Genomic DNA, 16,284 nt, shown 5'->3' on the forward strand with positions numbered 1-16,284 from the left:
ATTTCTTTTGGATCCTTGGTTGGTTTTAGAAGTCTTGTGCTTGCCACTATTATGGTTTCTTCCTTCTCTCTCTCTCTCTCTCTCTCTCTCTCTCTCTCTCTCTCTCTAACCATGGTTCTCCCAATTTCTTTAGGATCCTTGGCTGGTTTTAGAAGTCTTGTGCTTCTTCGAATCTCTTTCCTATGCTCGGCTTAATGGGAACAATACTTGAAATCCACTTTTTTCCTTGACCAAATTTCATCCATTCATTAATCACTATATCATGATTTTCCCAACCATCCCATTGTTGTTGCTAAGTGGATGAGAGAGAGACAGAGAGAAACTTTGTTTTGGTTGTGACTTCTCGCTCTCATTGTTACAACAATTGCTCTTTCATAGGCCTCTTGGACCAACCCCATGAACTCTTAAAGTTAATTCATACTACCCTCATGTCGTATTCCACCTACATTGTGTTTACTTTCAAACCATACGATAGTTGTTGAATTCACATACATGTTCTAACCTAAGATTTGTTTGTTGGAGATGTTGACACTTTTGGTGATATTGAGGTAATTTTGCTTGTGGCCCATGCACAAAACGTAATGAATCATCATGGGCTCTCACCTTTCTCGCTTATCTCATAAAGGAGAGTGCTCATAATCTTCTTTGACTTGAATCACTGCTCTCTACTTTCAAAGATGTTTTCGTTGAACAATTTGCACTTAAAAATGATGGTTTGTGCCACCACCAAATTGGACAAGATTCTAATTAATTATGAACTTTTAGCAAAAGTTTCAATCCCAGGGAACAATCCCTATTCAGTATGACCATGTGTGTTAACCTATTTGAAGCATATATTCTCATTGTAGTCAATTGTTGCAAAATTGGTCGGTGGTCGACGAGGTGAACCGTGCATGAAGGAAGGGGCAATTTATCCATTGGCACAATAAATAGACTTTTGAGGTAAAAAAGCAAGGTGCGGTTGGTTGATTTAGTCACGACTCACAACTACTCTTCATGGTGCTAATGTTGTTGGATTTGCATAAATGGGCTGCTAGTAAATGCAAGAGAATATTGCAATTTGCCAGTAAATATTATGAGAGAATACTCTCTTGTGTAGCAGAATAACTCGTTAACATATTATTCAGACAATACCCTTTTGTGCATATTTAGGGTGGGGGGTACTCTAGTAATTGTTGAAAACTTAAGGACGTGTGAAATTTTCGAAAGTTAAAAAACACATTCCCTCCTCTTCATCTTCTTTTTCCTCCCAATTTTTTTGAAGTCTTATTGTTTCATAGATTGAAAAGTGCAGACGAATTCTCTGTCTTTCTTCTTCTTCATCTGGCTATGGCGATGAAACCTCCAACCGCGGAGATTTCCCCTCACACCAAGCCTCGAATCATCTTGGCCGCAAGCGGTAGCGTTGCGGCGATTAAGTTCGGGATCCTGGCAGACAGCCTCTCAGATTGGGCAGAAGTTAGGGCAGTTGCCACCAAATCGGCTCTTCACTTCATCGATCGCGTCTCTCTCCCACCTTCTGTGAAGCTATACACAGACGAAGATGAATGGTCGAGCTGGAGCAAGATAGGAGACGATGTTCTGCATATCGAGCTTCGGAAATGGGCCGACGCCATGGTCGTCGCGCCTCTGTCTGCCAACACGCTTGCTAAGGTCAGATATCTCTTTATCATTTTAGACTGTAAGAAATGCCTTCTCTTTACCGCTTATCTCTAGGTCGTTGGTTGTGTAGAATATAAGAAATAGTTTCTATTTAATCTTATCTAAAACATGCTTATCTAGACTATACGAAATGCGTATGTTTTACCGCTCCTCTAAGTCGTTTATTATATTAATACTGAGATATTCCTTTCTTATTCTTGCATATGAAGAACGTTTCTTGATTAGAATGTTGAGAAAGAAATTTTCTTTAGTGCTTATCAACCAGGCTTGGAGCTATTTTAGACTGTAAGAATACATTTCTCTCGTGCTCATCCACTTATTTCTAGATTTGAACCTATTTTTCGATTTTCTTTAAGAATACATTTATCTCGTGCCTTTTCTTTAATTCTTATATAGATCCCTTTTTCATACTTTTGGCATCTTGTTTCATCCTTGAATGATTGCTAAGGTTACGAATCTCAACCTCTTTAGGCTGTCATTCTGCTTATTGCTTTTCTGCGGTAATCTTGATTCATTGTTCTGAGTTCATCGTTTTTCTTGCTCTCGACCTTTTGAGATGGTAATAAATTCCTTGTTTTATTGCTTATCTAGATTGTTTCTTCTTTACTGTAATTTTGTTTATGTTGAATATAGAAGTATTTATTTTATAAGAATAAAGTGAACATGGTATGTAAATACCATGATTCCCTATATACCTTTCCCTAAATCTTTGTCATTGTTTTAAATGTGAATGTTTTAGACCGCAAATACCTTAATTTTCTTGCTATATCTTGTTTTGGTTAATCTGGAAAGCATTCTTATCTTAGATCATTGCATACCTGCTGTAATCTTGTCTCAATTTTAAACATTTCATTTTTGTGTTATATCGATAATAGCTAATGGAAATATACTACTGATATTACTTTGTTGCTTATTCCCTGCGATCTTGTTTCATTATTTTTTGGTGCACGCTTCTTGTGACTTCCCTGCAAAATACCTTGCTAAGGTGAAACGTTCATGTTTATAGGCAATAAATGGCTTATTTTTCTGTATATCCTGTTAATTTCTTGCTTGATGTAAGCTTGGTTTCTTTATTTCATATGCATGTGTATCTAGATTACTGCTTTTTTGTTCTGTTCTTTTGAGTGCATATCCACCTCATCATATCTAGTTGCATTTGGCCTCTAACAATGGTTATCTACAGACAACATAACACTTCTCTTGACAGCCTCAATGGCTATGTTCTCAAATGGATGTCACGAAAAGCTATTTATGGTTTTGAGCTTTTGAGAGAGAGAGAGAGAGAGAGAGTCTGTGGGGTGTAGATTTTGTAAAGTTTTGTGGAATCTGAGCTGATAATCTGCAAGGTTCTCTAGGATTATCTGGAAATTTCAGTATTTCCTAACAATCAGAAGAGAGGAAGAAAAAATCAAGAGTTTTTTCTGTTCACTGTGATTTTTTAGGACATTTAAAGATCATATACAAGAAGGCTTTAAAATTTCCATCATGTATTTGTTTTTTAATTCCTCGACCTTTCTACACCTGTATAGAACCTTGTTTCCTTCAAAATCTCTCATTCTGGATTGTCTAACTGTTTATGCAGGTTGGGAGTGGCTTATGTGACAACCTTCTGACATGCATCATTCGGGCTTGGGATTACTCAAAACCAGTATTTGTTGCTCCAGCAATGAATACGTTCATGTGGGACAATCCTTTCACTCAAAAGCACCTTGATCAAGTCAAAGATTTAGGGTTTTTAATCATATCTCCGATTACAAAGAAATTGGCATGTGGAGATTATGGTAATGGTGCCATGGCGGAACCTTCAGTCATAGACTCAACATTGAGGCTTTCAATGCATAATCGGCTTTCCCAAGTCAAGCCCATGGTCTTGGATTCAATTTAAGCTTTGTTCCAGTAGTCTTTACACTGAAAGGGAAAGTTATTATTGATGACCAAATGTACAAGTATGTAATATGCTGGAGAAATAGATGCCACTGGTATACAGAATACAAAGAAATTATTTGAAAGAATGCTGAATAGAATGCAATCAAAATTTTTATGTACCAGTGGTAGCTTATTTGATGGTTACATGCTAAATATTCATGAATATGAAATTTGATTTTAACTTGATAGTTAAATAGGGTTATTGGCTCCATTGACATTAAAAATCTATATTTTTGAGTGATGAAACATTATATCTGTATCAAATTTGATCAAGTCTTATCATGGAAGATTAATCAAACAATATAAACAATCGTTGTTTGCTTCTGCATGGTCTAGTCAATAGTGGATCACATATTTCAAAACCCACCTTTCTTATATGAATAACACAACAATAAACTAATTGAAGATGGACTACTTAGAGACTATTTCTCATATTTAATTGGGTTTGTAAAACATGCATATTTAGATATTGAAAATTGCTGTAACTTAACTTTGTGGATTCAAGTAGCTAGTTTATGTGCTTTATGTAGTTGCTACCATATGAAGTTAATGTTTCTTGATTATTGAGTTGTTCTCCATGTGTCAATATTGTGATGGAGAAAATTGTGGTATACAAGGTAGATTGAAGTTAAATATTATGCTTGACAAACAAGTAATCCATTAGCCAATGGGGCTAAAACTTTGAGGATTTTGTGTGGTTTAAAATTCAAATGTTTATTTTGCATCACATATATAACTCAAGTCAATATAAATTACAAAGTATCAAAGAGCCACCAATAATATGCAGAAAGCAACGATACGACCAAAGTGTCTTATGTTTGCTTTATCCTTGTACATTAGATTGGATGGTTGCACACAAAGTGTACAAGATTGGTTGGAAGTGTGGTGATAATCAAAGTGCAAAGAAAATGTTAAATGTTTGACCGTGATAATCAAATGGACGTTGCAATTGGGTATTCAAACGCATCATAAGCATAGATGGTGCCAATGGTTGGTTATTAGAGGAATGAGGTGGACACCTTAACATTTGAACGCATGAGTGCAACTCATAGACAAGGTGATGATGTTGATTGGAATACATTGAATTCTTCAATCAACCAAATCTTGTTATACATTGGTCATCTATTTTGTAGAAAAGAAATTTAATCACATTTATATTTTGTAATGCCTCACATGTTTATTGATCTTCTTCTTCCTTTGATGATGACACCTTATTAATCCCACTACAATCTGAAACATTGCCCTCACATCAACTTTAACAAATAAGTGTGTAGAGACTAACAAGTGTTCCAAGATTTTAAGTGTATAAACATGATGGTGCAATGGTAATGATAGTGTTTGGCTTCAAATATTTCCATCAACAAGACTTCATTGTGAATTCGTTATAAAAACATTGGGAGTTTTGAGTAGGGCGGTGAAGATGTGTTATTAGGATCAAAACATTCTTCTATCCATTGGAAAATGTTATTTTCTTATTAAAAACAATTTGATCAAACTTCCACCTCCAAATGGAAGGTTCATGATCTAATCTCCCTGGTTGCGACTAGGGGTTCAATTTTCTGATGTTTTAAATCGAAAGAAAACATTCGATCTCTTGTTGACAAATGATATCTTACAAATTTAGTTAAGATATCCAGAGAGAAACAGACTGACAGACAGAGACATAGAGACAGAGGATGTGAGAGAAGAGCAATCCTGTTGTCTTCTGATAGTATTAGGCAAACAGAACATCAAAAGATTAGCTCTCTGTTGCTTTCATTCAGACTTTCATGAAGATGGGTATTATCCTCCAACCCAATTGTTTTGCATCAGAAGGAGATGCCATAGCCTCGAATAAGGAAAGAAGAGGTATCACAATAGAAATCCAGAAGGAGAGAAATTCTCTACTCGATTTGATAAGATCATGTGTGAGCCCTAAAGAACTTTCCAAAGCGAGAAAGATCCACAATGACATAGTTTTGAATAAACGTTTCCTTCAAGATGCATATGTTAACAAAGCTCTTATCACTATGTATGTGAAATGTGGTGATTTGGTGAAGGCCCGAGAAGTGTTTGATTGCATTGCCGATCGAGATGTTGTATCTTGGACATCTCTTATCAGTGGTTATGCACAACATGGATATGGTAATGAAGCATTAGAATATTTCAATCGGATGAAAAATGAAGGTTTTTCACCCAATGCTATAACATTCATCAGTGTATTAAAAGCATGCAATTCCTCAGGATCTCTTGATATAGGGAAATCCATACATGATGAGGCTAAGAGGATGGGTTTATTGCCTAAACATATAGTTCTTGGAACTTCTCTTATTAGTATGTATGCTAAATGTGGTGTGCTCGAAAAAGCACAAGATGTTTTCAATCAACTTCCAACACGAGATGCCATATCATGGAATGCTCTGATTAGTGGGTATGCTAATCACGGATATGGTAATGAAGCTTTACAATGCTTTAAGCAAATGCAAGATGAGGGCACCTCTCCAAATGTAGTCACCTTTCTTGCCTCTTTAAAGGCGTGCAGAACCATAGGATGGGTTCATAAAGGAGAAGAAATACATGCCGAGATCAAGAAAAGAGGATTATTAGAAAAGAACATCATGCTCGGTACTGCAGTAGTTGATATGTATGCAAAATGTGGTCTCCTTGAGAAAGCAAAAGAAGTTTTCGATGAGCTTCCGGCTAAGGATGCAGTATCATGGAATGCATTGATCTCTGGTTATGCTCAACAAGGTCTTGGGAATGAAGCTCTCTCCTGCTTTAGGAAAATGCGAGAAGAGGGTATCTCCCCGAGTGTTGTTACATATATTTGTGTTTTGAATGCTTGTAGTAGCATTAGAGCTCTTGAGGTGGGAGAAGAGATACATGTTGAAGTTAGAAGGAAAGGTTTGTTGCTCGGAAAAGAGATTGTGCTTGGCACAGCATTGGTGGATATGTATGCTAGATGTGGTGTACTTGGAAAAGCACAAGAAGTCTTTGATGGGCTTCCAGTTAGAAATGTTGTATCTTGGAATGCATTGATGTGTGGATATGCCCAACAAGGCCGTGGTGATGAAGCAGTAAATTGCTTCTGCAAGATGAAAGATGAAGGAATCTCTCCGAATTCAGTTACCTTTATTTGCATCTTGAAGATTTGTAGTAACATGGGCTCTCTGGAGCTTGGAAAAGAGATACATGATGAGGTATGCAAGCAAGGGCTTCTAAACAAAGATATAGTGATTGGCACTGCATTGTTAGACATGTATGCTAAATGTGGCGTGCTAGAAAAAGCTCGGGAAGTATTTGATGAGCTTCTAGTACGTGATGTTGTAGCTTGGAATGCACTTATATTTGGATATGTCCATCATGGGCTTTGTGAGGAAGCTCTGAATTGTTTCACACAGATGAAGGATGAGGGTCTCTCCCCCGATGGTGTAACTTTTGCTTGCATTTTGAATGTTTGTGGAAGTGTAGGAAATTTAGAATTAGGAGAAGAAATACATGCAGAAGTAAGCATAAAAAGATTATTGGGAAAAGACATTGTGCTGGGGACTGCATTGGTGGACATGTATGCTAAATGTGGTGCACTTGAAAAAGCCCAACAAGTGTTCGACGAGCTTCCTGTAGGCGATGTTATCTCTTGGAATGCATTAATTTCTGGGTATACTGAGCATGGACTTCCTGATGAAGCCCTAAAATGCTACACCAAGATGCGGGATGTGGAAATATCTCCGAACATCACCACCTTTATTAGCATCATGAAAGTGTGTGGAATGAAAGGGCGCATTGATGTGGGAGAGGAGATACATACTGAGATTAGGAATCAAGGGTTACTTCAAAAAGATGTTGTTCTTGGCACTGGATTGGTGGATATGTATGCAAAATGTGGTCTATTAGGAAAAGCAGAAGAAGTTTTCGAACAGATTCCTGTACGAGATGTGGTGTGTTGGAATGCATTGATGTCTGGATATGCCCAGTATGAGCTTGGCGATGAAGTTTTGAAGTGCTTTGCACAGATGCAAGAGAAAGCTCTCTTACCGAATTCAGTCACCTTTTCTTGTATTTTGAGAGCTTGTGGTTGCATAGGATATCTTGAGATGGGAAAAGAGATACATTCTGAGGTTAGAAAGCAAGGGTTATTGGGCAAAGATGTTATACTCTCGGGTGCATTGTTGGACATGTATGCTAAATGTGGCATGCTTGAGAAAGCACATGAAGTTTTAGAAGAGCTTTCACTAGACGATGTAGTGACTTGGAATACACTCATGGCTGGGTATGCTCACATGGGTCATGCCAGAGGGGTATTAACCTTGTTTGCCAAAATGATGGAAGGTGATGTTGTGCCAAACAGGATTTCTTTCCTTGTTTTGCTAACAACGTGTAGTCATGTGGGTCTAGTAGAAGAGGGGCAAAAGGTCCTTGATATGATGGACAATATATATAGTTTCACCCCAAGTTTAGAGCATTATGCGTGTATGGTTGATCTTTTTAGTAGGGCTGGACGCCTCGATAAAGCTATAATCATAATTGAAAAGGTACCATCACCAGATCGCATTCAACTGTGGTTAGCTTTCCTGGGTGCTTGCCAGAAATGGATGAATGTCGAACTTGGGATATGGGCCTTTCATCAAGCATTAGAGCTAGATCCAAACCGAGCTTCAGCATATGTCTGCATGGGAAATATATATGCAGCTGTTGGGATGCAAAAAGAAGCTGAAAAAATGATTACTCACTGGAGAACAACGAATGCAAATATGGAAGGTAATTCCAGAATTTTTGCATGGAGATGAAGTAATGAATACATGTCTCATTATCTTTATGGACATTTTAGCGACGAAATGATTCTTCACGAAAATCAAATTGGTTTGCCTTATTTACCCTACCCAACTTCAGCCTCTCTTTGAAGGTAAATCTTTTATTAGGAGTATTTCACATTAGGCTGAACTTTCTGAGGAATTCTTTATTGATCGATAAGGGTGGCACACACTAGAGGTCCTTACTCTTATTTTGAGCATTTCATATTAATGTCAGACATTGTGGTCACCCATCTCATTGTCTACAACATAAGTTACATCATCTTGTTTCTTCTTTACAGTGTAGGGATATATAGATAGATAATATATGCAGTCAGATTTGACACTTTACCTCTACAACTTTGAGGATTGAAATGTTGAGGGGGGTAAAGCATACTTACAGTGATAATATTTCTCCCAATGGCTAGTCTCAACAATATAAACTGATGATTAGTTAGTCAAATGAAGAAATGAAATTTGTTATAATCATAATAATAATATCAATCTGTTCAAAATTCGCAAAGCATGTGTATGTTGTGTTAAGAAGTGGTGTTTTTGTTTGTCAGTAGATGTTGTGCCACAAATTTTTGCAAACATTGTGACCATTGTATTGGCAATTCAGGTCTGTCCTTGGCACTCCCCTTAAATCCCATTGTGAAGCTATCCATCAATTGCAGTGCTATTTTAACTAAAAGCATGATTCATTCTCAACAAAGTTATTTTTGAGTTTATCTATCGATTATCAAAGAAACAAGAACTCATAAAATTGCTCACCTTAAAAGTAAAGAAGAAGCTTCCGCAAAAGAAGTACTTTTGAAATAATAATACCTAGGAATCATAACTACCAGCACAATCGATATAGATAGGCCAAATCCAAAAGTAAGAGTATATAAGTGATGATAGATAGGCACAAATAATCAAAAACCAAAGAGTGTCAATGTATTTTGATTTATCTTTCTTTTTGTTTCAATTTTACTACATTGTATAAAAAACACTTTCCATGATTTCTCAAACAAATTTTGAATCTCTTTGAATTATAAGTCCTCTTTTCCAATTTTACAACTTTGTATAAAAAACACCATCATCTCTCAAACAAAGTGTGTCTCTTCAGATTATATGACTGACTGATTTGAGTTCTCACATAAAAACCTTCCAAGAGATTGTGCTCTAAAATATCCGAATTAAGGGCATGATGGACATACCCTCAAGAAATGATCTAATGAAGAAGCCTTGGTTTTTCTTTCCAAGGAGAGCCTTCAAATCATTATAAGATATGATTGTTAAAAATTGTTTTGGATAAGAGCCTTCTCACCAAACGTTGACAACTAATTGATCTAATCTTTTGCTCATAGACATGCATGTGGGGTTTACCCGTAAGCGGTAAATGTTGTTATGGATAATAGCCTTCTAGTGATCCTTGACGAACCTATGTAATAGTTCAAAGACCTGATCAGAGTAGAGGGTTTAACCCATCTCAAAGTTGTATTGACATGACAATGTGACACGTTACTAATGGCAATATTTCCAAACACATAGCATACATGTGGGGTTTACCCGTAAGCGGTAAATGTTGTTATGGATAATAGCCTTCTAGTGATCCTTGACGAACCTATGTAATAGTTCAAAGACCTGATCAGAGTAGAGGGTTTAACCCATCTCAAAGTTGTATTGACATGACAATGTGACACATTACTAATGTCAATATTTCCAAACACATAGCAGTATGTTCAAAATGCAAATTAATTTCCTATTGTGATATTTGTGACATCTTTCTCATTGTCATCAGAACTTGGTACAATCTTCTCAAATGGCGTAATTAGTTTCCTTAGCTTCATGTTTCAAGATATTGACATTCACATTATTCTAAATGCTAGATTTTATTTTACTAGCTACCAAACAACCCTTCGTTATAATGTCCCATGGGTAGTCCATCGGAAATGAGCACTAATATATGATTGAATATGGTGAACCAATCTACATATCGACTTCCCATGTTAATTAACAACTTTCTAAATTTTTAAATGTATGCACTTTCATGAATGTTACAACTCTCTATGATATAGCCAATAGTGTCATTTCATTAGTTAAATTATATGGATTAAACATCCTTAAATCTTCCCATAGCAACAACTCACGTGCAAGTTCCAACGTAATCCAACCTGAGCATTTCAAGGCAATCAGTGACTACATTTCCACTCTTTAGCATTGTTAATTAAATATGACACTATGATTATTATATCTACATGTTTCATATCTCATATTTTCCTTTTGACAACAATTATAACTAGTTGGTTTTTAAAATTCCCATTAGAATTGATTGAGTCGAGGTTCTCCTTTTCCGTAATTTGAGACATTCTCAAAGTCCTCAAATTTGTTATTTATTAGAAGGATTAATCATTAGACATATTAAAAGGGAATTTTGGCTCTATTTTATTGACTTGTGAATATACCTTAGTTGTAGTTAAGAGGTTTTTACTTCTCACAATAGTAGAATATATCATATATATAGATTAGGAGGATTGAGACAAGTACAACGAGCTTAAGGGGTTCACTCATTAATATTGGACCTCCAAGTATGAATTAAAATTATCAAGACATGTATAAAGACTTGCTTGAAGTATTAACACACTAATTAGAATCCCTAATTGAGTTTGCACTAAATAAAATCCTTATTTCTACTTATAGATGTGCACTAATAGTAGCATGTGGACATATGGCCAACATCCAAATATACATAATCCAAATGATCTATGTATTGTATAAGATTCTTGTATTCAAGCAACAATCAAATGCAAGCAATTTAATTGAAGACGAGCTTGGATACCTGGGCATTATACAAGTTATTTGTGGGCTTTCATGTTATGAACCAGGTAATTACATCTTCCCATGTTACCCTTGTTAGGCTTAGTTTATGGTACAGTCATTGTAAAATTTGTGAATTAGCTACATATTGTCTTGTCAATATCATGTGAATGAGATATTGTATTGTCTACGTCATGTCAATTAGCTTCCATGCTTTCAAGCTCTTGTATTATCTATATCATGTGATAACTTTGCATCAAACATTAATCATAATTTCATAATATTGGATATAAAAGTATTATACAAGCTATCTATAAAGTGGGGATATAATTATATTTTTTCTATTACCAAATCAACCTTTTAGCTTTGTCAGATTATTAACCAATATCGCATTAGTTTATGAAACATATAATTACTAATACATTTTTTCTATTATCCCGTCAACCTTTTAGCTTTGTCATATTACTAACCAATATCATAATTTCATAATATTGGATAGAAAAGTATTATACAAGCTAGCTATAAAGTGGGTTTCGTGTTATGAAACATATAATTACATTTTCTCTATTACCCCATCAACCTTTTAGCTTTGTCACATTACTAACCAAACTAATCATCATTTACGATGAGATTGGTTTGGTGTCGAATGAGGGTTGTGTTTTAAGGACCCAACATACAATTACAAGGGTTTAATTCCCTGAATACCCAATTTTACATTTATTAGTTAACGGTTATAAAATTCAAGAAACTTAAATAGCAACACCATGTCTCTTACACTTTGTCTCTTATAGAGGGATTTGAGACTTCTTTCAATATGGATATGGTTTGCCACCTTGTCACAATTAGGGAGAGGTGGTTACCTTGGCATGATACCAAATGTTTGCCGACTCCGACTTCAACTACATCTCAATGTCTTAATTGTTTGAAATTATATTAACGATTAATTGCAATATAGTTAACGTATATCAATTCATCAACCTTTTGACCACAGTGTTGCAACGCAACATTTGAGCTACTCAAACCTTCTTGTAGAGATACGCTCCTTAGTTACAAGCCTTGACAACTTAATCTCATGAGGATAGATTTTTTGGGTAAGTCCACCCTTAAGATTCTTCATGACACATCATGTTGCCCAAGTAACATCAATAAAACAACACGTGTGATTCAATAAGTTGACTACATTACATCTGATCTTTGCATATTCATCTCTCGTTGTCTCCTACGGCCTACCAATACTTGTTTCATCCACGGGAGTTTTGTAGGGCCTTCATACACACAAAAACGTTGTTAAATTTTCCTATTTCTCGAGTCTTCACTATCTTCATTTATTTCCCTCTCCGTTAAGTCATAGGTGGAAAACCCTACTTTAAAATTAATGATAAAAATATAACCCCTTTATTTGTGGAAAACAAAATGCTTTAATGTTTCAAATTGTTGGTGAATTTCATACACATATAAGTGCAAACCTCCTAGAATACTAATATATAGAGTTTATGAATCTTCTAGACTTACCCCCTATGACACTATATAAGTCTCCATAGGTAGCTCGACAAAAGGATGACATGACATGCATATGAAAGTATATACTATAGTTTTTTTTGAATCTTTACATTCTATGTTGCATGTTGATGCCTTATTTGCTTCTCCATAGGTTAGTCATTAACCTCAAGAACCTGTAATTGTCCACGAGACATTCTATAGTTGTTTAGACCATAGGGATTTTGTTACCCTCGCATGATCACTGTGTCAAACTTGACGCAGTAATAAATAGCTGACTTGCTACTACAAGTTGGACCTGATATAACCATGTAATAAACGAACGAGCACAATGAATCTTGTATCCACAATCCATAGAAAAATAAATAATTGAAAATGGAGAAAAGGACACCATTTATGTAGTTAGTTATCTTATTTTCTATGCAAGCGTACACAAAATTAAAAGATATAGCAGTTGCATGCAAATTATTTCACACGTTAACTAGTTAGTTATCTCTCTTCTATGACATGGAATACAAAATTCCAAAGGTACTATGATGAAGATCTAAAAAACAAATTATACAATGCCCCACCGGAGATAGAAGGACTCTAACTCACATGGTTTAAAAACAACATGGGAGTATGCAAAGCTCCAACTATGATTCTCGCAACCGGTTATTTTAGTTGTCACCATTTGTCCAAGTGTATACTATATTTAACTTTGTCTTCTAAATGACAACTATCCAACCACTTTTTTTGTTTGATAAAAAGTGTTATATATTCTTGTCAAACACTTTTACGAACATGTCCCCAATGCATTGATGCATTGATTTGTCATCAAGTAATTTTGTACAAATACTATGGGAACAAGTTGCAAACATGATAGTGTATGAATAGGGTCATCAATTAATTACATAGTCTATCCAACCTATGGAGTCTTGACATATATCACAATTTAAAATACAAATCCTAACTATATTGATAGTGCAAATTAATGTGCTTGTATTTTAGTCACGTCACCCAACCTATGTCGGCATGGCAACCTTAAGCGTTGGTATTTCTATTGATTTTATGAAATACTCTTGTTTCTACTTATTACGCTTCTACTTATTACCCTTGTACTCAATATGTCAATGCTCATTGACATCAATTGGATGACTGATTGGGTTGTAAGAAAAAATGTTGCCAACACCAAACTATAAGGAGAACTATCAAGTTGCCAACACTACTATTGTTTTCCAATCCTTATTTTGCGAAAAATGAAGTTATAAAGCCACATTTGTAAGATGAAACCATCACATGTATGTACTTGATATAAATATGTGAAATACTCCTCTAGACAATATGGAGGATATTTGAAGACAAAATTGATTTATTCAATGTGCACCGATGATATCATGATCTATAAACCTTTGTGTTTGCCTCATAACATATCAGACAATTTAATATTAAGACTATTAGCCCAAGATATCTCTCCATCACTCTCACATATGGGAAAAAATAATGCATAGGTATTTAACACTACCCATATGCATTTTTTGTAGTGATTACATGTTTAACAATTACAAAAAAGTCGATAGGGCCAACCTTGTTCTTCTTCAAGGACATGTCAGACAACCATGTGCCTTTATTTAATTACTCCTCATATCTATAAAAGAATATGTGATGTCATACGTGTATGTGAAGCATGACCAACAATATAATGATATCAAAGGCAATGCAACAATTTCAAGTCCATTGAGCGTTAAAGATATTTCATTGAACAACATTAGATGGTCCTGACTCCTGACTCCTAAAGTAGAGATAATAGATTCATCGTGTATGTGTCTATCATGTCAAGAATTAACTTACTACTTGAGCATCATTCTTTTTAGTGGCAACGAATTATGTACTACCTTGGAAGTTAAAATCACTTGGTTCAATTAGATTGCATGTTTACAAGCAACATGTTTGTAGAGTCATCATTCACTTGCTATAATGACAATTGTTGTATTATTAGAGACTTTGAAATATGTCATTGGCATAGCAGTTTAACGGTCATTCATTTGTAAGCATGAAACAAGCAAACGTACTTATAAACACATTGCTTAATGATTACTTTCAATTTTTAATCACGGAAATAGCATTTGTGACATACATTGACACAGATATACAAGATTACAAGAGATTGCATTGTTATATATATATATATATATATATATATATATATATATATATAGCATTTACCACAAAGAAATGATGCTTAATGTAGGTATTGGTCCCTCACTCAAGTAAGCGATAATTGGTATTCAAGGATGGATTTTGGGTGGCTACAAACCCTAATATTTATTTATTTATATTATTTGCTCACATTTACGTTATTGATGTTACATATTAATATTCGTGTTCAAATGTAATAGGGGATGAAACGTGACTTTTAAGACAATACCTTAATACATGATGAATTAAAACTAGCAAAGCATGCATGCTTATTTATGAACAAATATAAACAATTATGACACAATGTGGAGACATGTGAGGCTTTACATGAGTCAAATATTAAAATGTACTAGAAAAAAAGTCCCCAAGAGGGTCACACATAATTTGTTAGTATTAAAGCTAATAGGACATTTCTCGACAACCTTTTACGCAATCTTGATTCCGAAGGCATTATCATACATTGCATATATGTAGATTTACAGTTAGATGGATATATTGAAGAAACACTAATGATAAAGTGACAATCATCTCAATCACATGTGATGTATATCCATCATAAGAGTGTGTCAATTTAAACATGACCCAACATATAATTGCCTTTAAAGTGTGTATTCATACCCTCTCCACCTTATTTTATTATATGGAAGATGGTCATTTATGGAGATTTTCATTTGTTTAAGTGCACCACTACATGAGTGTTGCACTTTTTATGATTGAATGTTGTCTTAAGCATGAAATATGGGTTCCCACAAAGTGGCAATGGCCAATAACATGGATGGATTGTAGGAAGTGATCATTGAGGCAACAATGGTGTAGGAAGTAGTTGCATGGCATCATGAGTCTAGCAATATTACAATTGATGTAATGAAAACAATAGATCTAGAGTGGGGAGATGGGAATACAAGGACAAATCAATTGACAATGACAAAGTCATTACATGCTAAAGCACCATGTGGAAGTATTGTTGTTTATACATTATATAAAAAGAGAGTTTGATACTAAACATCATAGTGAGTTATTGCTTACAGATTAATCCACCAAATTATCTTAAATGAAAATTTGAAAGTTTTAAATATGATCAATTATGATGGTGTAATGTGAGGCTCAACAACATTAGGTTGTGGGTTTAAGTCATATGAAGATGAGTTTTTAATCAAAATTGACATCTTGCATTTAAAAGTTTGCTTTTATCTCTTCTTGATCATTGGTTTGGTGGTTTACATTGTAGCTTCAAAATCAAACATTTGTGAGAACCTAGACTCCTCGCCCTCGGTTACGCTACATTTTTCATAGATTGAATTTCAATCTCATATGGATGTTAAAAGATATATGCCTATCTATCGCAGACTCTGAAAAGAGATTTATCTTTCAATACCACACACAATGCCCCATTCATGTTGATGCATGATCATCCATGGCACACTAATAATGCTCATGATACATCGATTCA

General features: G+C 35.0%; 2 protein-coding genes across 2 annotated transcripts; both read left to right on the forward strand.

Annotated features, from left to right (window-relative positions):
- The first annotated feature begins 1,257 nt into the window (after window positions 1-1,257).
- Window positions 1,258-3,710, forward strand: LOC147862504 (phosphopantothenoylcysteine decarboxylase-like). The gene is made up of 2 exons (XM_087320985.1): window positions 1,258-1,653; window positions 3,245-3,710. Exons 1-2 carry the CDS (start codon window positions 1,330-1,332, stop codon window positions 3,545-3,547), a joined length of 627 nt encoding a protein of 208 aa, XP_087177111.1. The 5' UTR covers window positions 1,258-1,329; the 3' UTR covers window positions 3,548-3,710.
- A 1,390-nt stretch (window positions 3,711-5,100) lies between these two features.
- Window positions 5,101-8,701, forward strand: LOC147862505 (pentatricopeptide repeat-containing protein At2g03380, mitochondrial-like). Its single transcript, XM_087320979.1, has one exon. The coding sequence runs from the start codon at window positions 5,358-5,360 to the stop codon at window positions 8,352-8,354; it is 2,997 nt and encodes a 998-aa protein (XP_087177105.1). The 5' UTR covers window positions 5,101-5,357; the 3' UTR covers window positions 8,355-8,701.
- Window positions 8,702-16,284: the final 7,583 nt, after the last annotated feature.

This window comes from Azolla caroliniana, unplaced genomic scaffold (assembly GCF_043228905.1).
Source record: "Azolla caroliniana isolate FFs.n. ecotype wild unplaced genomic scaffold, voAzoCaro1.0.p SCAF_6, whole genome shotgun sequence".
In the NCBI taxonomy this organism is placed as follows: Eukaryota; Viridiplantae; Streptophyta; class Polypodiopsida; order Salviniales; family Salviniaceae; genus Azolla; species Azolla caroliniana.